At 44.0% G+C, this 18,474-nt stretch overlaps 1 protein-coding gene and 1 long non-coding RNA gene across 3 annotated transcripts in view; both read left to right on the top strand.

Moving 5' to 3' along the window:
• Positions 1–424: 424 nt before the first annotated feature.
• LOC128141459 (uncharacterized) lies at positions 425–12,501 on the top strand. Its single transcript, XR_008235056.1, has 3 exons — positions 425–823; positions 1,959–2,073; positions 12,243–12,501. It is a non-coding gene; the product is annotated as an uncharacterized LOC128141459 (long non-coding RNA).
• Positions 12,502–16,326: 3,825 nt separating this feature from the next.
• TAF4 (TATA-box binding protein associated factor 4) overlaps positions 16,327–18,474 on the top strand; it is a 40,496-nt gene continuing 38,348 nt past the window's right edge. For both annotated transcript variants that reach the window (XM_052786186.1, XM_052786196.1), the window contains exon 1: positions 16,327–16,681. In XM_052786186.1, the coding sequence (XP_052642146.1) occupies positions 16,366–16,681 (316 nt within the window). In that variant the 5' untranslated portion in view covers positions 16,327–16,365. The remainder of the gene's footprint in view (positions 16,682–18,474) is intronic.

Genomic DNA, 18,474 nt, shown 5'->3' on the forward strand with positions numbered 1-18,474 from the left:
GTCACGTGACCAGCCCAGGCGAGGGTGCCACGTGCGCTGCGGCCGGGGCGGAGCCAAGGCGGGGCGGGGCGGGGCGGGGCGGGGCGGGGCGGGGCGGGGCGAGAGCTCGCGCCCTTCCCGCGCTGCGCCGCTGCTGCGTTGAGGGGGTGAGGAGAGCGGGTGGCGGGCCCCGCCCGGCGGCGGGTAACGGCAGGGCCGGGCCGCGTTACTGATACAGGCGAGCCGTGTGTCACCGCCCGCTCACCCGTGTGGCAGAGATTTTGTCACATAACGCGGGGCGGGAGGCGGGGGGGGGATCGCCTACCCCCCCCCGCCCGCACTCCCCGCCGAGCCGGGCTCTGAGGGGAGCTTTTCCCGCCCTGAGGGCCGCCTCACCTCAGCCCGCTCCCCACCAGGCCCCTCCTTGGGGTTCTGCAGCAGAGAGGCTGCTCCAAGGCTTCCCGCCGATGCCTGCTGCCTCAAGGCACAGCAGTGCTCTAAGGAGAACAGGAATGGCTGCCTCCTTCCCCGAGCCCCTTTTCCTCCCTCCGGTGCCGTGGTGGTTGAAGAGCCTGGTTTTGTGCTGGAAGAGCCCTTGGTGCGTGCCGGGGGCTTGCCCCGTGAGGCATACACCGTGCCTTTGTTCAGCAGGCGAGACAGGACGTACCCAGTGCTCTGATGGCGGCAAGTCACATCGTGGCAGAGAGACCACATCGTGGCAGAGAGGCCGCAGCTGGAGAATGAATCTTTCAGTGCAGTGTCTCCTGGGATTTCTCTGGCTCCCCAGCCATCTGTGGGTCAATGAGAGACAACCGGTAGCATCTGGCAGACATAGTCACAGGAGGTGAAGTCGCTAACCAACGTGAGGGTGGATGGGGATCAGGCAGGGCAGTTACGTTTGGGGCAGCAGGTCAGAGTGCACAAATCTCACTAATTTGTGTGACGCAAATGAATAAGATTCAAAACCAGCAGCTGGAGACAATACAGTGGGAGCCATTGTCCAAGCGTAAAGAGGTTTGCTGGAGCTGCATGAGCCCATGCCTTGGTTACATGTCTTCCATCAGTGATACAACAGCGACACAGTAGTATGCGGTCCACAGGTTTATCCTCATGTCATGACGTGCTTCCTTGTGCACCGTGGCTCAGAGAGCTGTTTTCCAAATGCCCCAAGCTGTCCACCCTGTGACCTTAAGTATTTTATGGTGCTACTCTTCATGCTGTTTATACAGCCTGGAGAGTAGATCTCCCAGTCTGAACAGGGAAGATGCTTTCCTTCTCTCTCTTATGGACACGCATGCGCAGTCCTTCACTTGTTAAATTTTCACAGTTCTAGCATGGAGAGAGTTGCTAAAAAAAAAAAATAAAGTCAGTGATTTCATATATATTAATTGGGCAAACTATTTTTGAATAAGAAAGTCAGCCCTTGAAGTCAATCTTAGATTTTTAGCTCAGCCTTAAGTATAACCTATGCAGAGCAAGAAAAGATTCCATTTTTACTGCAGTAAACAGTGCCCTTTAGCAGGCAAATTACTGGTTAGAGACTTCCCTGATGAAAAAACTCATCTAGCTCCCCCGTATGAGGAGTGTCTAGTTTAAGCATGTGGAAAAGTTCAAATGGAGAAAAAATAGGGCGAGAAATAATAAAATGCTCAGTTTGGGGCAGTCACAAATAATTATTTTGAAAGGGAAAAATGATGTCAGTATAGGCAATGCAACCAAAGGTAGAGAAGCAGTACTCCCTCTTTTGGTTTATATTCTTCAGCTCCACAATATATTTAATTTGATGTTCCTTATTTCCACTCTTAAAATATTTTTTAGAAATGGTAAATGGGCCTCCAGTTTTTTCAGTTCAACTTGTTTTTTTCTCTATGCACACAAAAATCCCACTGATTCATAAGCACCTTTAGTTCCAATATTTTGTTCTGTATTCAGCAAAAGTATTATGATTGTTTTATCCTTTCACTTTTTTTAAAAACCAGGAAAGAGAAAGGGACAATCACATGTACCAATACGGCGATGTGGATCCTGCAGGAAGACTAATTAAAGCGATGTGGAAAAAGAAGAATACACCAAAGTAGCATGAACTATACACTGGTAAGGAGAGATATACAAAAACAGAGTTTTAGTTGTAATCGTCATGGCCGTAAATTGACCTGCCTCTGGAAGATACTCTTTATTGTAATGAATTTCCTCAGTATCTTTTGTTTGACAGCAGTCAGAGATAACAAGTGATCAACGAGAAGAAATATGACACCTGACATTTTAAATGCCCTGTTAGTGTTATTTATTCTGCTAAAAAATACAGTTCTTCATCCATTAAGTGTTGAAAGGGGGAACAAAAGAGCGTCTTTCACTGTGTAAATTCATGACAAGTGTGCGATCCTGGGCATCCCTCATATGAAGAGGGAATATTTGGCTTCATATGAAGAAGCCGATTGCAGTTCATCGTGGTACTAGGAAGAAACCTAGCAGAGTTGCACCTCGTGACAGCAGCAGACGCAGCTTTCACAGAACAGCATTTTGGACCACTGGCAACTGTGGTCTTTGGAGACTGGAGGTAGGGTACAGTCAGATAATGTAAGTATGTAGCTAGTTCATTTACAGGAAAACCTATGCTCCCAGAACTAAGGAGATTCCCATGGCAGTTGGAATGCAACTAGTGGCATTTGGGATGGTCACCACCGATATATGTAATGACATTTCATAGCAGTTAAAAGAGAAACCTGTGACTTACAGCAATGATGAAAATTTGTGGGGTGTATGATGGTGAGAGAGCACTTACGTGGTGGCTTATGGCCATGTCCATGGCAATGTGAGCTGAACTGACATCTGGCAGAGTTAATGACAGATGGCAGCTGTTTGGAAAGACATCTGTAACAAGCTCCAACTGCTGGAAGAAGTGAGCCAGGCAGTGGCTGCTGAAGCATCACCTCCTGCACCTGGGGACAGTGGGATATGTTTGCAGTTGGTGGCAAAGAAGAGGAGAGAAAAGAGACTAGCATGGAAAACGGAGGAGGTGAAAGTGGAACAGAGATTTGAATTTGGGTGTGGCAAACAAAGCAAATGATACAAAGGAAGGGAGAAACACGTGAGCCCTAGAGGAAGAAAAGTTAGAAACACACCGGTAGTTTCAAAGAACAAAGTGGTAGCTGCAGGGGAGGAGGTTAAATCACCAAGTACAGAACATGATTCTGTAGTGGTGCGAGGAACGGGTAGTAGAAAAGAGTCCAGGAATGAAGGAGGGACTAGAAAAAGATGGAGAAACTGAAAAGATCAGGAAAGATGAGAAGGAAAAAAAATGATCCATCTATGTAAGTGTTTTTATTCTAAATAAAGAAAAGCAGAGAAAGTAGAATAAAGAAAAAAACATGGAAAGTCAAGTGAAGGAAACTAGAATAAAGGGAAGAGCGAGGGAAGGAGAATGGAATAAGGAAATGAAAAGAAAAAATAGAAACATGAATAAGTGGGAAAAATTGAAAACTTGGTAACTTTTATTTAGATAATGTGTGCTTCATATAATTGGTTTCTCCATTTCCCACAGTCTAAGAAAAAGAGATGCAATGATGTATGTAGGAAATAGTGCTTCATTACATTAGTTTGTCTTGCATCTCAGGAAAAGGGGTACCTCTTCTGAAAAAAAAATCCATCAAAACAATAGGTGTTGTTTTCTTTTTTATTCAAGAAATAAATACAGAGATTGTAATACATGTAATGCTGTTCTGTCCTCTCTCCCCTTTCTCTCCTTCCCTTTTCCTCAATTTTGAGTCTGTGCCTCAGACATTTCAATTTTGACATCTTTCATTCCACCCCCACATATCAAATTTAAAGTCAGTTTAACTCCTGGATTTAAGTGAAATATTTTATAAAATGTCATAGTTTTAGGCTTATGTGGGATTGGCTCTCCTAATTAGTACCTCAACTGTGTACTTGGTGGAACTGGCATAAATCTGCATTATTGCATTGCATTTCTCAGCAGTCCAAGTGCGTTGCACAGTCAAGACAAAACATATTTTACCAATAAGGATGTGATGGCAGAGAGCTTACACTTCTCATCCAGACCCACAAAGTTTGTGAGTGTCAAAGCCAGACCACAATTTGGGCATTGCTGTTTATTTCAATGCTCTAACTCTATGAAATACAAATATAAGAGGAGGAAATTTTTGCATGAGTTTGGCTGAAAACAAACTTCTTATTTCATACAGATACACAGTCTTTATACAGTAGAGATTAAAAAAGTAGCATTTTGAATTACCTACTAGATTTAAGGGGCTCTTAATCTATACTTTTAAAGCAGCTTTATTATAAATACACTCACATTAAAATAGTATATCTTTAGTTTCTTGTTCCATGTATGCTTTCAATACCACTTTTCATACTGCAGTTGGTTTACTCTTTTCCCTGCTACAGCAATAATTTTCTATAGGGAAAGACAGTTCTCTGCTATAACGCAAAATGATGATTTCTTTTTGCATCCGTGAAAATCCAATGGTAAAATTACAAAAACATGCTAGAGAATTTTTCTGTTTGTGTAGCACTTCCATGTGGAAGATTCATATTACCATGTGGGGATTCAAATTACCAGTCTGACTTCTAAACTATTCAGTTTTTTAAGATAGGTTCAATATATCCACTTAAATTTATGGGATAAGCCAACAGTGCCATTCTGACCTGCCCCGTCTTTGCTGTTTGTACCTCATAAATCTACAGGGGCTACCTATAAAAGTTGTGTTTGATTACCTGAACCTAAAGAGGTTAGAAGTCATCGGGACACTTTTGATGGAACAGAGTAAGGAGGGAACATACATTTACTTAATTTTTATAACTGAAATATCTTGGACGTGCATAACATCTTTTATTAGAATGAACACAAACTGCTATTCCACACTTTTTTCACACTCACATCACTACACTACAGTATCTACTTTACAAGCTGGGAAAATGAGACTAAAAAACCATACTCAGTACTAGACATAAGACCAAGAACACAACCCAAAATCCTGTCTGCTGTTGCGACTCATTTCATCGTTGAAGCACAGGGGGATGGAGCAGTTAGAGAAGTGCAAATACCTTTTATACTGAGGCTTTCTGAATCACAAATGGCAAGATGAAGTTATCCTGGCTAACTAGGTGGTGATTTATTCATGGATGTGGAAGCTGGAGGTAATTTTAAGATACTCTTTCATGAAGACAGGTAAATGGATAATGTATGTGATACAAAAAAGGTTGATGAAGCTGAAATTTGCAGTTTGGTCACAAAAATTGAAGGATGAAGTCTTACAAGCCAGTCCTAGATTCTAAAAAATGTGTTTAGGCATCGATCTCCCATTCAAATGAGTAAGAGGATTCAGACCTAAGTTTAGAAATAATTAGGGCATAAAGAGAGATATAGAGATCTAGGACAGTGGGGAGCACTGAACATAGCCTAAAATACAAAGTTCCATTAGCAAAAATCTCTGACTGTTTTTTTTGTTTGTTTGTTTTTTCTGCATAGGCTGCTTTTTCTTGGGTAATGTTGCGCTGAAGTGAACTGCAAGCCTCTGTGTATCCTTCTCACAGATGCACTGATGCAAGGGGATGGGATGAAATTCAGATTTCATAAAGTTTTTTCAGGCATCAAATCAGCAAAAAGGTAGAGTGAAGAGCATGCTGAAAGGCGAATAGGAGATAATAAATGGAGAAAGGAGGCAAAAACTTGGCTTTGAGGGATGAAATGCTGCAGAGGATTAGTCTGCAAATAAAGATTTTGTAGGGCTTCAGGTTTATGCATTAAATGGGAGAATAAGAATCCGTGTATTCAGCTTCATGCCCAACCTTCCAAGAGGTTCAAGAGCTGCAGTGATAACCAATGATCTAAATCCACTTCTAGGCTGAAAAGAGTCCAAGTTACAACTAGACTATCACAACTGACCTACTTGGTACACTTGACAGCAGTCTCAGTGGAGAGACTAAGGAGCAGATGGGAGTACAGCCTGATACATCACTCTGTGGACAGTCTTTTCAGAACAAAATCATATATTTTGGAGAATACAAGTTGCATTCACTGCATACTTCAGACTCCTGGATGTTGCAGACTAGCAAATTTCATCATTCCCTGTACAGAAATCTATCTTTACTAATTGGGTTTGGCTAAAATTCCAGAAGGCTTGATAGCAGTGTTTCTTTAAGAGCTCCTCCTTCTCCCTCTGTACTTCTTTCTCTGTCTACAAATTATTGAACACATTCAGGCTATCAGTACTGAGCGCTATTTCATTGTCACTGAGGCTTGAATGGCGTTGAACCAAGACCCTGCTGCCCAGTTCTTGCTAGTGCAAATCAAATCATAGGACAACATACATAATTGGGCTGAGAACATAAAGGAAAGAGCTCCTTTATTAGATATTTTAGATCAGAGACCTCATTTGCATTAATTCTCTATAGTGGACTCTGTTCTTGAGCCAAAGAAATGAATCTCTCTCTCCTTACCTGCTTTACAAACTAGTAGATTCTGCTTCTTTCTGTTCAGCTAGGTAACATATCATTTTACCTAGACTCGGCAGTATGCTGTTCTTTCCCTGCGTAACATCTGCTGAAGTTTTCATAGCTTGAATTGTTCTTGGGCTTGTTTTAAAAGGCATGTTTCAGAAATGTCTTTGAGGATGTCAATTTTTAGTCATTGTTTTATCTGCTAGGGTGTTCTTCATTTATGTTTGTTATTTTACTTTTTCAAATAAGACTAAACAGGCTTTGGAGTTTAAAGTTTATAGGTTTTAATTCAGGTTTAGGTTAAAGATACCAAGAATGGTAAGGTAATTCATAGCAATAGGATAGTAATTTATTTTTGTATGACAATAAACTGGCATTTAATCTCCTTCACATTTTAGAAGCTAAACTGTAAATTAATCTTCACATAAGACAGCAGTGTCTCTCTGGCTGGTCAGTTCTAATTTGCGCTTCTCCTTACTGTTGTGGTATTTGTGTACACACTTTCCACATACATCTGAAAATTCTGACATTCACTGTTCCAAAGCCTTCGTGTTATTTGTACTTCATGCCTCATTTCTCTATCACTTGATGTATGACAAGGGTTTTATTAGTTAGTGCACTTTTAAAGCACATTTTTGTTCTGTAAAGCAACCCTAATAACATTTGAGATTGGGCATTTCAATTTTCTCACATAATTTATATTACCACGCTTAACTTTTTCCAGAGCGCCTTACAGCTTCATCTTGGACTCTGCATTTTACTCAGCAGCATCCTCAGCATTTACTCTGCCCATGACATTACCTATGACAAACTTCTAAAGACTGTCTTGGACATACAGTTGTTAGTAAGATGTTTTGAAGGCAAAAGGTTTGTGCAATTATAATTCAGAACACAAACTGGTCTGAAAAATCTTAATTGTTGTTGGTGAAGCAGAAAGAACCCCAAGTAGCATTGAGGGTGAGGTTGTGAGTTAGAAACCTATCTTCTTTTATTCTAAACTGAAAGAAATCTGATATTTGCATCTGCAAGAGAATGAACTGGAAGCCCAAAGTGACATAGTACTGAATAACTTTTCAAATAACTATCATCTGAGCTGTAATAGGATAATAATGCACTCTGGTCTTTACAGGGCAAGAATTAGTGATTCAGTCTCTGTGTGATGCAGGTGGCTCACTGCTCCACCCAGGTATAAAAGAGGATGGTGTGGCTCCTGTAGGAGATGATCCTTCTGAATTAAAAAGTTTGATTTTAGAACACCTAAAAGCCGTCAAACTGCAAGAGAAGGTTTAAGGCTTCTGTTTCCTGTGAACCTCTTTTCATGACAGGAAAGCTTTAGGAAGGGGGCAACTTAGCCCTGCACAGACTTTTTTTTTTCTGAGTCAGTGGAAATGCTGGCAATAGTACAGGGGTAAGAGCTAGCATGTTGTATGATCATACCAACACATATACTAGTATGCAACTTCACATAGTTTTTAAAGTCACAAGGATGTTACGTTTGATGGGTTCTTGCTGGGGATGAGGGTGCAGCAGGGATGGCTTCAGGCTGCCAAGTCGTACAATTCTACTTAAATGGTTTCATGTCAAGGAATAGTAATGAATGAGTAAACTTACTGGCCCACTAAACTGTACAGAGCAGCAAAACTAGCTCCCTCTTTTGGTCTGCTGAAAATAATTAGGAGAAACAAGTTTCATAGTTTCATAAAAACAATTTGATTTTTTTACACAAGAACATACAAATTGTCTATTGGTTTCCTAACTAACCACCTTTCCTAAACAAGATGTTTTATTTGTTGCCTGCCATTTTGTCTGGTCATTAATAAATGGTTAGTTTACACAGATGGATGGGTTTACTGTCCTAGGTAGAAAACTAAGTAATAGTGATGGCAATGTTGTTATACTTCTGTGGCAATAGAAGAGTATTGCAAGTAACCCCATACAGACAAAACTGACAATAAGGAACAACTTAACATAAAAAACTTGGCCCTCCATCTGGGTGTGTCATTTCCTTTGGGTTGGAAGTTTTCCCCATCTTGTATTTGAGAGAGAAAATATTTGTCTGACTTGCTTCAAAACTTTTACTAGTTTCTTCTGTCAACTGTGGGAACGCATCCCATATTTAATTGAGTTATTGGATTTGTTTGGAGTTTCAAAAATGAGCAAAAGCTCATTAAAGGAATAGGGGAAAGTCCTTGAACTCTGTCTCTTATAGTGAGAATATATTTTAGGTAGTGTAAGAAAGTAACCTATAGTCTGGAATCATATCCCTAACTATTTTAGACTGCTGGAGAATTCAGAAAAAAACCTTATATAATAGCCTTTCGTGCTGTGTTTTCATTAAGTCTGAGGCAGCTCAATAAAGAAGCTACAGCATGATTTATTTTAATCAGTTATTACAGAGAAGTCATTAGAAAAAAAACTTGGCAAATCTTGCTTACATACTTCTAGCATTCCAAATCCACAAAACGTTTAGATACAATCTCATTTCATTACAACCAAAACAAACCTCCTTTACTAGATTTCTTTCATTTTTTTCTTTAAATGATGATGTTTTCATACCTCTTCTGTCTACACTGGCTTTCCAGTTCAGTGTCTTTTGTGTCTGTTTTCTTTATAATGTCACTAAGATTAGTCAGGTTGCTCTGAGGAATCCTATCGTCCCATAAGGCTTGGTAAGAGCATTTGGCAGACTATGAACTAGAGATGGAGTCAGGAAAATGATTTAGCCATTTTTGTCATCTGAAAATGACTTTCAGAAATGTTTGCACAGGTGATTATTATTCTAGTTCAAATCTACAAGAATCTGGATTTTGACCTACGTATTGTACGTACGCTGAAAGTTTTACCAACTTTTCGGCCTGTTAATTTCATTCGACATTTCTTGTTGTTGAGCTAAAAAGTCTATATTCAGGCACACACACAATCCTCTTTTTAAATAACTCCTCTATTTTAAAAGAGGGGTGCCATGGGGCTATTGAATGATTTAGATAGGGGCATAGGGACAAAGAATGTGTCCGGCTCTGTTCCTATAACTTACGGTCTCTAGGCATTGTGATAAAACAAATGCCTATCAAATTCCATAGGACAAATGTTTTCATCTACAGCAACTGCTCTTTCATGACTGACGTGGCACTAACTGTACCTGTTCTTAGCACTGACCAAGAACAAACAAGATGAAGATTTATCTTCAGTTCTTTAATTTATTTTTATTTATGTATTTTTGAACGTGAGTGAGTGGAGGGAAGCATACAAAGAAAGAGGATAACACTGATTGCCATAAGTGGTCAATTGTTAAACAAGTGCCCAGTAAAAACTCTTTTTGATGAGGCAAAAAGGCAATGATCTAAGAATGCCGTATCATGGTATTGACTGGAAAAAAATCAAGCAGTCTTCAGTTCTTTAAGGAGTTCCAGTTTTAAGAGTGCATGCTGCTCTGCTCTTGATGCACAGAATGGAGAGTGTAATAGCATCACACCATCTAGGTTCCCATCACCTCTGGCTCTTGGCTTCAACTGATATACAGAAGAGTATTAGAGAGATGAGGAAGCAGTGCACAGCAGCACATAGAGCATAATCAGTGACAAAAGAACAGTTAGTATATTGACATAGACAAGGAAATTTTCTGTGGCCTTTACATCTCAAGTTAAGTCATCCTAATTATACCTCTTAAGAGTGACCCGAGTGACCATTGCTGTGTGTCATGTATGAAGCTGGACAGAGCTGTAAGCAGAACAGAAGCTACCTTTTGAACATAGCAAGCTACCAAGCTTGTGTCTGGAGGCAACAGACTGATTTGACCATTGTTTTTTAAATTGCTGGGAGGTGGAGAATTGGAATCTAAAAGAGGAGTAAAGGAAGAAGAGGACCAGTGATCTACACTGCTCAAAAAGTAAACAGTGAGGACTGGTGGAGAGAATGTTAGATATTGAATGATGCTGGAAAGCGCAGGGAAGAACTAGAACAGCTCTGAATCAAGAGGGCGCAAAAGAGTCCAGAACTGGAATATCCGTTGTATTAGTATATCATTTAGGTTGTCTGAGGGTATACTGTTGATAAAACATCCCTGGCAGGGTAATACCTTGCTCACAAAGAATCCCAGAAGAATTGAAGCAGAAACTGCCAAAGTCACCTCTCACTAAAAAGAAATATTTCAAACATATTTTAACAAATCCTGACTGTAAAATGTGCAAATTGGATTTCCAGTAATGAGACCCATCAGTAGGCACATTTTCTCGACATATTCTGTCAGAGTATCACTTGAAAATAGTGATTCAATTTTTCAAAAGTTACTGTAATTTGCTCAGAGAGGAAAGCATTTTCATTTTGCCCAGTCAGTTCTAATAATTTGCTAAATTCAAAATACGTGAAATTATTGAAGCTAGTTGTAGTGACCAGAAGGACCACTAATCTTTTAATAATATTTTTTTTTTCCCATGAATCATGTAGACTTGCACAAGAAATTTTTCAGAATAGATAAAACACAAATCTTTGTTGACATGCCTCCTTCTTGTCTCTTCCACAGACATAATTCTGGACATTTGCTAGTAATCTCCATTCAGAAGATATGCTTAAAAAAAATACCTGCTAGCTGCAGGGGTGTGTAGTTGGAAACTTCCATCTTCTTACACAAGTGCTCCTTTTTCTTAGTAAAGTTCCCTAGCTCTTCCCTGACAGATGAGTCTGGATATTGATACTTCCTATCTTGGCAGGCAGCAACAAGCATGATGAGTTAGATTAAGAGCAGTTGGGAAAGAAAAACAGTATTCCACAACTCTTTATACTGTAAAGCCTTGAAAGCCTTGAAAGCCTTTAAACAATAATCCTTTATCCCACAGTGTATTCTTTGGGCATCTTCTTTTGGGCACAGGATGTTGAGTTGCATGGACTTTGGTACACCTCAGTACAGCCGTACTTAAAATAACTCCTATGTGAGCTGCATGTAACATGTATTAGTGACACAGTCTTCCAACTGTCTCAAAAACTAGAGAAGATTGCCAAGGCAGTTGTATGCTCAGCTAACTTTTCTTTTTGAAAATGCAGCTCATAAGTAGTCTAATAGGTATTTTCTATGTATTTCCCTATTAACAACTAGGTATTGTTAAATACCTTGTTTTTAAAAAGAAGATATCCCTTAAGCTGTCACATAATATATTTATTCAATCATATCTCACTATATTTAAATATATTTTATGAAGAGAAGAGTTTGTTTTTCTGCTCTACTGCTGGAGTTCCAGTAACTGTTATGCAGATATAAACACTTAAATAAGCAGGTGGTTTTCCCATACCTCTTCCATTGCAGCATTGTGCTACGTGTTCTGTCCGGAACACTGAATTGCATGCAGTCAAAGGGTTGGTGCTTTGTAGCTAGCAGAAACAGTCTAGTACGTATCAGGATAGACACTGTCCTTAAGTGGAAATAGGAATGTAGGTAGGTATGATTATCGTAAAATAAAGAGGGACTGTACAGCTGCTTTCCAAATCTACTGTTCATCTCTTTATTTTACAATGCCAGGATTAAGACATTTTCCTGGAGCATACCATACTTAATTTTGAATATTAATCCCTTTCTATTAGGAGCATTAGACTTCTTCAGGGATTCACCTAAGGACAGCTGAAGTACATGGGATAATTTTAAGACCAAGACTTTAACAGTATTTTGAGATTCCAAGACGACAGTAAAGTGCATAGACTGCAAAGAGGCACTGAAGTTGTTTTATTTATATCCATGTGCATGTCTGTGGTAAGACTGTATTTGCCCCTAAATTCAAAGTAAAATACTTAAAACAGGAATATTTTTCCTACAGATTGTCAACATTTGTATCCAGGTGCACATGAAGTCTTGGTGGTTTTGCTGCACATGTTAGTGCAGACTGACACCTGTTTGGAGAAGAATCAGCACGTAGACTTTCAAGGTTACCAACCGGGAGCTTCTGCATAGGACTGCATCATCTTCAACCAGGGCTCCATTCCTTTGTCTCCTCCTGGCACACTGTACTTAACTCTTGTACTCAAAAAAAATTGGAAATGGGGTACAAGGCAGAAAGGTGGGGTGGGATACCAGCTACAAGGACAGTGAAGCTTTCTGAATAAAACCAAAACTTGTGTGGATTCTGTCATCTTGTTTGACTGAACTTGTGGAATCAAGATACTACTGGTAAAAACCCAACTTTCAGCATTTTAAACGATCAGTGGCTGGGTAAGGAGCAGAGAAAGGCACAGGAGAGGAGAGCAAAAAATCACCAGTCAAAACTATCGCTATCAGTTTTTCATCTACTTACTGATGGGACACTAATATTCTGACTGGTCAGTTAAGACTCATAGCAGCTGCGTACAGACAACCAAAAGCAACTCTCCTTCTTGCAAGCCATCTGTAGGCTTCTCCGATACATCCCTTATCACCATAATCCATGTTGCTCTGCCAGATGTTCTAGGCTAACTGCATTTTTAGAAAACAAAGAAAATTGCATTACCACTTGTATCTTGAGGCACAGTCTCTGTGCCATGATCTACATAGGCTAGTTCTAGGAGGAAAAAAAAAAAAAGTATTTTAAATAATAATACACTAAAAAGAGCAGGTTAAAGGGACTGACAGTCCTCCACTTTTCCTGTATAGCTCCTGCTTGCTTCTACTCTCTGACACTAGAGAATTCATACGTGCCTGTAGTGTTTGATATCTTTTGATGTAATTGCCGATGGGTGAAACATGTAGCATTCACTGTATATTCAGTCTGACTATTTCGACACCAACACTGATAATTACCAGTAATCCATTACTAGAATTCTTATGCAAGTTGCTCTTTCATACCATTTAAAACAGAAGGTGAGCAGTACAGCACAGCAGAGCTGGAATCCCAGTCCTGAAGAATGCAGTCTGGAAAGTTACTTGCAATGTCAAACAAGAGGTAGAGAGTATGAAAAGATAAATTATTCAGTAATGAATCCTACACACTTATAATGCACAAGTTGTAATGAATCTCAGTTGCTTTGAGATTGTTGTTTACCTAATACAGTAGATATGCCATATGGTACACTAAGGAGAGTGTTAGAACAAGGACATGAAGATTTCTAGGTTTTTATTTCTAGTTCCGTATGCAACTGTAAACTACATTCAAGCTGTCCTAGAATGTGAGCAGAAAAAGAATATCGGCTGCTCTGACCCTTCATGCTGACTGCTGCTGCCACTTGATAGTTTCATCCATCTCTCCTATCACTCCTTCTTCCTCCATCACTCCTTGGGCATCACAGCCCAGCATTGGGCTGTACTCCTGGTTAGATGCCGTGAAAGAAAGACTCACAGCCACTCTGAACCTTCGGGCTGTTTGAGCTTAAGTCTAGGTTTTTACCCTTAATAAATCATTTGAGCAGCTGATGTAGATGAACTCTTCCACTGTTTAGGGAACGTGACCAGACTTCTATTCTGGATAGTTCTTTGGTATGTTGCTTATAGAATTTCACCATAGCTAAAACTAGCGATGTGCTCGACTGTGGCAGCAGCAAACTGGTCGGGACTACCCTGCTTGAAGCAGCATTCCTGCCTTGTAAGAAATGGGCAACATGACCTACAATGATGTCTGTAAAATCACAGCCACTTTGCAGCATTGTAATTTGGCAAAACCTGATAAAATGGAAGTTAAAAGTCACAGAGAAGGACAGGGTGTTTTCTTTCTTTCCCTTGAGTTTCGAATGATGACTGAAAAAAGCTGCAGAGTACAAAACATTTGAGAACAAGACTAAAAGATTAATATTAAACTTTTCAGAGGAGCGAGGCAGTCCCTTCTAGCGATGCCACCTGGTGAAGTGATCAGAGCCTTAGGAAAGGCTCAGCTTTGTCATTTTTACTCAGCAGCCAAAGTCTACTGCAGGTAACAGGAGGACATGAGAAACTACAACAGTAATATCCCTTGCCATAAACTGTGAATTTCTAAGATTTTTGATTTAAAGGTATTTACTCACCCTATTATTCGAGGCCTGTATGTTAAGAACAAATGCCTATCAGTATTAATGTCTCCCCTGCGAGCTTTCAGCAAACACCTTCTCCCTTGTAGACACATTTGCATATTTGGGGGCAGGGTAAGGCAAAGGACAGTACTTCAGCACTGTTCCCATCGCTCATGAGGCCAACTAGCGAGGAGAGCAATTTAATTCATGTTACAGTACTACAAGTTAAGTGATCACCACAAATATGTAACGCAGGAAGCGTCAACACCCATGTTTGGGCAACTCTAAGCAGAGAATTACTTTGTCCCTGACCTATTTAAAGCAACCCTTTCTCATAGATAACTCATAGCTCTTATTCTTCCAAGCCTCCACCTTTGCAGCCTTCAGTCAGCTATCATCAGGCCAGTCAATGCCGGGCATCGTCGACCGGGGCATTAGCAGGTGCTGAGTCAATCCCACTGCAACGCAGTTCCAGCCTCTAATTCCACCCATTCCCAATACGTAAGAGCAAAGCTTATTTTATAATAGTGAAATAAGAGGTGCTATTTTAAGCTTGCTACCCCTTAACACAGGCTACGATTTAGCTTTCAGTTACTATCACCCCAACAGTTCAGTTTTCCAGCGAAACAGTGCCTGGCAAAAGAGAGCATTGATTAAAAGGCAGGTCGTATTCTTACTTTAACTATATTTACTTCCTTTACGATGGTTGCACAACAAGGTCGAAGTGCAGCTCCCTACTGTAAGGCCGGCGCTCAGCAAGACGCGTCCACCTGCAGCCAGCGCCGGGCCGAGCACCGCCGCACCCCTCCCGACACGGCCGGGGCTCCGAGCCGAAGCCCGGCGCCACGGGGACCCGGCGGCGGCCGGCGGCAGCCCTCCCCGGCAGGCGCAGGCTGCCCCGGCACCCCGCTCCCCGCCGTTTCGCAGACGCACGGCTCTCCCCCCCAAGGGTTAAGCGGCAGCGGGGGTGTAACGCAGGCTGACACACACGCGAGGATCGTCCCCGCCGCGACAGGGCCCCCCCGCCTCGCGGTGCCGGGCTCGGAGCTGCGAGTGGGCCGTTTAAAATTGCGATCTCCCTCTCTTTTTTTTTTTTTCCCCCTCTCCTTCCCCCCCCCCCCCCCTTCCTCTTCCCTTCCCAGCGCCGAAATCGCAGCCGCCCTCCCTCCTCGGGCGCGCTTGCCCGGGGCTCGCCCCGGTCCCCGCCGTGCTGAGTCAGGCTGCTCAGGCCGCGGAGGGAAGCCTGCGGAGCCGGCGCCTGGCACACGGCGGCGGCGCCCGCCCCCGCCGGCCACACCGAAGGGCCGCTACCCGCCGCACCGAGGGGCTGCAGCCCCCCGGGCGGGCAGCACGCCGGAGCAGCCCGCCTCTGTCAGCGGCGGAGGGAGGCGCGGAGGCCGGGGCGCTCCGCCTCGCCCGCTGCCCCCGCCCGGGGCTGGGCTGGGCGTGGGGCCCGGCCGCCAGCCCGCCCGCCCCCGGTGGATCAGTTACACGCAGCTGGCACAGGTGTGGGGCGCCCTTCAGACTCGCGCCGGCGGGGGAGACACGGACGCAGGGAGCAGCAGGGAAACATGCAGCCATTTTGGGCCGAGGCAGACAAAGAGCCGCGGCCGGCCGGCGGCCGCCCCCCGCCTCACCGCCACCGCTCCGCCGGCCGGCCGCCCGGCCTCGCCCGCACCTACAGCCGCGGCCCGCCGCCCCGCGCCGCCCGCCCGCCCCCCCCCCGCGCGCCACCGCTCCGCTGCAGAGCCGCTGCCGCCCGACTCCCAACTAAGCGCTCGCAGCCATTTGCCCTGCCTTTTATAAACGGCCCTCGGCCAATCAGCGGCGGGCGGAATCCCTCTCCGGCCGGTGATGTGAAGCTGGGCGCTCGCGCCTGCGCAGTTGGGGGGGGAGCTGAGTGTGTGTGTGGGGTGGGGGGAGGGAGGGAGGAGTGAAAGGGGAGGGGGGGGAGGAGGGAGCAGCTCACAGGAACCCTCCAAAAAAAAGATGGCGGCGGGCTCGGATCTGCTGGATGAGGTTTTCCTGAACACGGAGGTGGATGAGAAGGTGGTGAGCGACCTGGTGGGCTCCCTGGAGTCCCAGCTGGCGGCCTCCGGCCACCACCACCAGCACCACAAGGCGCAGGAGCCCCTGAGGGCCGCTGGGGGGCTGCTGGGGAACCATGTTGTGAGCAGCAGCAGTAGCAGCAGCAGCCCTAGCCCTAGCCCTGGAGGAGTAGTAGTAGGAGGCAATGCTAATGCCCAAACAGAGAGCAGCAGCAGCAGCAAGATGGGACTGAGTGCCCCAGAGATCACAAAAGCAGGTAACATGGGCAGGGGTGGGGGGCTCTGAGGGAGAGGGGCCCTCCCCTCCCCCCACTCCCCAGCTCCGGCTGCCTCCTTCCCTCACTGCTTTCCCCCCTTTTCCCTCTCTCCTCCTTCTCGCTGTGGCAGGAGCGGGAGTGCAAAGGGTGGTATCGATCATATGGGGGAGAGCCTCCCCTCATCATGCCCCCTCGGTGTGTATCCGCGCCTCTGCTCCCTCCCCTTTATTTTCCCTCCTCGCTTCTGCTTACGAGAGGGTGTTTTATCATGTGTGGGGGCAGCCTCCCCGCAGAATAAGCCGGCAGTGCCCGTCCGTGACTCTGCCGGTCCCCTCTTCTTTTCCTGCCCTTGTTGCTGGAGTGTAAAAGGGCTCTCTTAATCTTGGGGGTGAGGGAGGCAGAGCCCACCCCCTTGGTAATGGCTGTGCCTCCCGTGCCGTCTGTGACTGCTCCCCTTCCCTTTCCAGGGGTGGAGGTTATGGGGGGGATTCCCTCTTGATAATGCCGCCTTAGCTGTCTGTGTAAATGCTCTTTCCCCTCCCCCTTCTCTGTTGCTGAAGTGCAAGGGGGTGTTATTAATCATGACACCTATTTCCTGTAGAGGAGGAAGCGAGGGGGGATTTCAAGGGGAGGAAGTCCCTCAAAATGCTTCCCCCCCATATCTGCCTGCCTGGATATTCCTCCCCCACCCCCTCCCTTGTTCCTGGGGCTTGGAGGGGGCATTCAACACCTCTCATTCCTCCTCTGCCCTCAAGGGGGTGTTGTCACAACACCAGGTCCCAGGAAGGGGGGGAATTCAGGCCACAACACCCCTTGTACAATGTCTTCTCCCCCCCACCCCCCCACCCCCCGTAGATACCTGGGAATATTCCCCCTCTTCGTGTTGTGAAGATTGTAGGGGGATAGTGTGAAGGCTGGGACTAAGGGCTCACTATATGAGTATGGAGGGAAGCTGTTATTCAGGGGAATTAAAAAAAATGTCTCCCCAGAATCTCTCTGCAATTCCTCCCCTCCCCCCGTTTTTTTTTTTCTTTCTTTCTTGTTGCTGAAGTGTAAGAAGATATTGCAGACCTTCTGTTATGATTAATGAAGCTCTTCTAGGAGGATCTCCTTAACCCTTATAACATGCATCTTGGTGTCTGTCTGTCACTATTCTTTTCCCATTTCTGTCTCCTTAGGGCCAGGACCTGGACTCTGTGTGATTGTACTTGTGATAACGCCAGGCCTCGTCAAGGGGCATGAGGATTATTCAGGATAAGAAGCTACATCATCTTGTCCCTTCTCAAAACCAGCTTTGCTTTTTATTTATTTATTTTTAACTATCTCTGGCTGTGGAAACTTCAGATCCAGAAGAACAAATTCTGTAATAAAGTGGAGGGGTCTTCTCGTAACCTGCTCCAGGCCTTGCAGTACTTCTTATCTTGCCAGGCCGATGTTTTTCTTTCCTTTCACTTTTTCATATTTTGCTGTCGTTGAGCCTCCTGATCTAACTGACTTACTCTGTAGGAGATGAAAGGATTAGAGGGTAATGTGTGCTGGGCATAGGGAATATATCTTATTAATGTGTCTTCCATTGCCTTTTTTCCCTCCTTGCGGTTGCAGTCCTGTTGCTAAATGTGATGTCAGGCTCTAGAATGGGGAAGAGGTCTAAGATGATCTTCCTCCTCCCTTCCCTTGGTTCATATCAAATCTGTTTTCCCTATTTTGTCTTACTGTAGTGTTGAAAGTAGGGGTGTTACAATTGATATTGAATCTGCCAGTCTTTGGTGGGAAATCAGGGGCTTCAAGATAAA

The sequence above is a fragment of the Harpia harpyja genome, chromosome 1 (genome assembly GCF_026419915.1).
Source record: "Harpia harpyja isolate bHarHar1 chromosome 1, bHarHar1 primary haplotype, whole genome shotgun sequence".
Lineage (NCBI taxonomy): Eukaryota > Metazoa > Chordata > Aves > Accipitriformes > Accipitridae > Harpia > Harpia harpyja.